At 55.8% G+C, this 4225-nt stretch overlaps 1 protein-coding gene across 1 annotated transcript; it reads left to right on the forward strand.

The window, feature by feature from the left end:
* The first annotated feature begins 670 nt into the window (after nucleotides 1-670).
* OLIG1 (oligodendrocyte transcription factor 1) lies at nucleotides 671-2986 on the forward strand. The gene has a single exon (XM_027587576.2). It carries the CDS (start codon nucleotides 783-785, stop codon nucleotides 1602-1604), a length of 822 nt encoding a protein of 273 aa, XP_027443377.1. The 5' UTR covers nucleotides 671-782; the 3' UTR covers nucleotides 1605-2986.
* The last annotated feature ends 1239 nt before the right edge of the window (nucleotides 2987-4225 follow it).

Raw genomic sequence — 4225 nt, forward strand, 5'->3', positions numbered from 1 at the left:
ACGAAATATGGTGTACAAACACAATGGAGTCTCATTCAGCCTTTAAAAGGAAGCAAATTCTAACAAGGGCTACAACAACACGGATGAACCTTGAGGACACAAGCCGGTCACTAAAGACAAATGCTTTATGATTCCACTTAAAGTCAAATGCATAGACAGAAGAATGGTGGTTGCCAAGAGTTGCACAGGGGGTGGATAGGGAGTCACTGGTTAATGAGCACCGAGCTCCAGTTTTGCAGGATGAGGAGTTCTGTGACCGGTTGCACGGCAGTGCGAATGTACTAAACACTATTAAGTGTATACATTACAATGCTTAAGATCGTAAATATTATGTTGCTTGCCTTTGACCACAATTGACGATATGCACGTGTATACAATAAAGCAGAGGCAGAGAGGAGGAGGCAGTGCAACCAGTCCTCCAGCAACAAGCGCATCTCACCCCAAAAGGCGCCGTCCCTCCCCTCCCTCCCGGGGGCCAGTCCTGTGACACTCACCCCGGCGCGCACAATAACCTTCTTGAGCGGTGCCAGCCGCACCTCCGCGCCGGCTGAGGCGGAGCGGCCAATGAGCACGCGCCTGAACCCGGCCTCGCGCCCCCATTGGCTGCGCCCAGCGGCCCGCGGCCCCGCAGGTTCCCAAGCCGGGTTTAAAGCGGTCGGAAGCGCGCTGCTGCCCTGCCATCGGCTGCCCGCGCGCAGGTCGGCGGGGAGGGGCGGCCTGCCGAAGGGCCCACCCCGGGGCGTTCCTGAAGGGCGCCCTCGGCCGCCCCCACCGCCCCCCAGATGTACTATGCGCTTTCCCAGGCGCGCGTGAACGCGGCCCCCGCGACCATGCTGCGGCCACAGCGGCCCGGAGACGTGCAGCTCGGGGCCTCCCTGTACGAGCTGGTGGGCTACCGGCAGCCGCCCTCCTCCTCCTCCTCCTCCTCCTCCTCCACCTCCTCCTCCTCCTCCACGGCGGCCCCCCTCCTCCCCAAGGCGGCGCGCGAGAAGCCGGAGGCGCCCGCCGAGCCGCTGGGCGCGGGAACGGGGCCCGGCGCGCACGCGGGCGGCGGCTCCCGGGCGGACGCCAAAGAGGAGCAGCAACAGCAGCTGCGGCGCAAGATCAACAGCCGCGAGCGGAAGCGCATGCAGGACCTGAACCTGGCCATGGACGCGCTGCGCGAGGTCATCCTGCCCTACTCGGCGGCGCACTGCCAGGGCGCGCCCGGCCGCAAGCTCTCCAAGATCGCCACGCTGCTGCTCGCCCGCAACTACATCCTGCTGCTGGGCAGCTCGCTGCAGGAGCTGCGCCGCGCTCTGGGCGAGGGCGCCGGGCCCGCCGCGCCGCGCCTGCTGCTGGCCGGCCTGCCCCTGCTGGCCGCCGCGCCCGGCTCCGTGCTGCTGGCGCCTGGCGCCGTGGGGCCTCCCGACGCGCTGCGCCCCGCCAAGTACCTGTCGCTGGCGCTCGACGAGCCGCCGTGCGGCCAGTTCGCGCTCCCCGGCGGCGGCGCGGGCGGCGGCGCGGGCGGCCCAGGCCTCTGCACCTGCGCGGTTTGCAAGTTCCCGCACCTCGTCCCCGCCGGCCTGGGCCTGGCCGCAGTGCAGGCGCAGTTTTCCAAGTGAGGGCCCGCGCGGGCCGGGAGTGCGACCTAGGCCCTGCCTCCCGCCGCCCCGCTTCTCCGCGCCCCCGCGCCCTGCACTCGGGGATGGCTAGCCAAGCACGGAGGGCACTTCCAACCTTCTGGCCCAGAGGAAGGGACCGTGGGGCGCCCCCTTCCCCCCCCACCCCGGGGAAATTAAAGTGACGCGAGCGGATGTTCGACGGAGCGTTGGGGCCACTGGGGGGATCCTGAGTCCATTCCGGCTGCTTTGGGCAGCAAGTGCGCGCTCCCAACCCCGCTCTTGCCCAGCTCCCGTCTCTCCCGGTCCCTGGAGTCTTGCGCTTCGCGGGGGTGGTGCGGATTTTAGGGCACCGCGCGGTGGCTTTGGCTTGCTCTGGGTGCAGCAGGAGGACAGTCCTAGCGCCACGGCTCAAAGAGGCGACACCTGCCCAATCAGGGGGCCAAGTGGCTGCTCTCCGAGGGCAGGGAAAGGGTTCTTTTGCTTCTCCCCAGCCAGAGGTCACATACTCCTTTGTTCCTACCAGCCAAGCCCTGTCAAAAGAGGCTGCCCGACCTCAGGAAGCCGAGAAAGACCACTTAGTCCGCGCAGATGGTCCCGGGCTTAGTAGACGGACTGACCCTCGGCTGTGGCGGGACGGTTGGCATCGCGGTACCGTGGGAGGAGGAGTTGATAACTCTAGAGTCCTTGGGTGTGCTGGGTTGGGAAGTTGGTCCGCTTTTATACCCTGGCTGTTAGAGTGCAATTTTTGAGAATCGCCTAAGCAGGGGTTTTGTTGCGGAGATTATTCGCTTTTAAATCCTGGGGTCTTCTTAAAAAGACAATTTAGAACTTGAGATTCACCATTTTGTTTCCCCTTCCCCAAGGTAGCGTAACCAACATTTGAGCTTGCTTAAAAACAGAAACCAACCCCTTTGACGCAGACGGTGTTCTCGGTTTACTAAAATAGGTAACACGGCACTTCGCAGTCACCGCCACTCTTGTCTGAAAGCACGATCGCTAATTAACTTTCTCATTAAAAGACGCAGAGGAGGACCTGAGCCCCAAACCTCCCGGCGGCTCGGCGGGTCCCCGCTGCGGTGGCGACGGCGGGATGGCGCTTTCTGCGCCGTCCCTTTGCGCGAGGGGTCTTTGCCCAGCGCTCTGGGCAGGTCTTCCCGCAGCTTTACATTTGAAGAACTGCCTGGATGACCGGTCTTGATTTGTTACAGACGTTAACAAATTATTGCACCCAAGATTATTTTATGATCTTTCAGCAGCTTGCTTTGAAGTCTCTGCTTAAGGTTTTTGGTTGTTGGTAGTAGCCGAATTTAACTGGCATTTTATTTTATCTCTAACTTTGTTTTGTTGCTCTGTGAAGAATCAACAAAATAAAACATTTAAAGACCTAACATTTTCCTCTGATTTGTTTGTTAATAAAAATGCCCTGGTGGGGCGCCTGGGTGGCTCAGTCAGGTCAGCCTCCGACTCTTGATCTCTGCTGAGGTCTTGATTTCAGGGTCCCGAGTTCAAGCCCGCGCTGGGCTCCGCGCTCTGGGCAGAGCCTACTTAAAATAAAAAAAAATAATAATAATAAAATGTCCTGGTGCGCTGGTGGATTCAGATCCTCAGGATGAAGGTTAATGGTTAAATATGACCAAGGTTCAAAGTCTTTAAACCTGGCTTCCTGATTTGTAAAATGATCTAATGAGTAGGCATCTGCATGTCAGGTTCAGGCATCAGGCAGAAATATAAGGACCGAAAGTGAGTGGGTGGATGTCAACTTCAGGCATTAGCTCTCAGCCAAGATGGATCTCTTGACTACTTCCTCCTCTAAAAATGAGTTTAAAAATACATTGATCATAAAATTATTTTGTATGTCAACATCCTTCTCAAAAACCCACCTTTTCCATCTCAGTGGACAGAAACTTAAACAGTGTCATACAGCTATGAGCTTCCCCCATTCTTTACATAAGGTTAGAGTTGTCTCCTAGGAAGTCATGACCTTAGACATCATTCTAAGAGGCAAAACAGCTCCTCTGGGTGACTGGTGATGTTACAAAGAATTTGGAATATTGACTTGCTCACATGCAATATTTAAACATTTTGTAGTTATTAATGAAATCCAACTACTGTTTAAAGGCATGGGGTTAATAAAAGAGAAAAGTGTCCCCCTTAATCTGCAGGAAATGAAAGAAAACCTGAGGTGACTTCACTTTATCCATGTTGGTTTATTCTGAGGTATGGATGCACTTAGGGATAGTGAGCATTCATTTTTGGGAACATGTTGTAGGGTGCAGAGAGTGGTGCACATGCTGGAAGGATGGAATTGCCTTCCCGACCATGCTGGTTAAGTGTCTATTTCCTCAAGGTAGGAGGCAGGAGAGGATATGAGAGAGAGAAGCTCTTATGCACCAACACATTTCAGGAAAGAGCTTCTCATTCTTCCCAGACTCTGCCATCAGAAAAGTCACAGGCTTTTGGAATAAGTAAATTTGAATGGGGATTTTCTGCTTATTTAATCCCCATCCTTGTTTGCCTTGCATCTTGACTCGGAACCCAAAGTAAAAAATCGACAACTAAATCAAAATCAAATCAGGACCTCCCTGAAAAAAAAATATTTCTAAGAGACTAGAAATAAACCA

This window comes from Zalophus californianus, chromosome 1, assembly GCF_009762305.2.
Source record: "Zalophus californianus isolate mZalCal1 chromosome 1, mZalCal1.pri.v2, whole genome shotgun sequence".
Lineage (NCBI taxonomy): Eukaryota > Metazoa > Chordata > Mammalia > Carnivora > Otariidae > Zalophus > Zalophus californianus.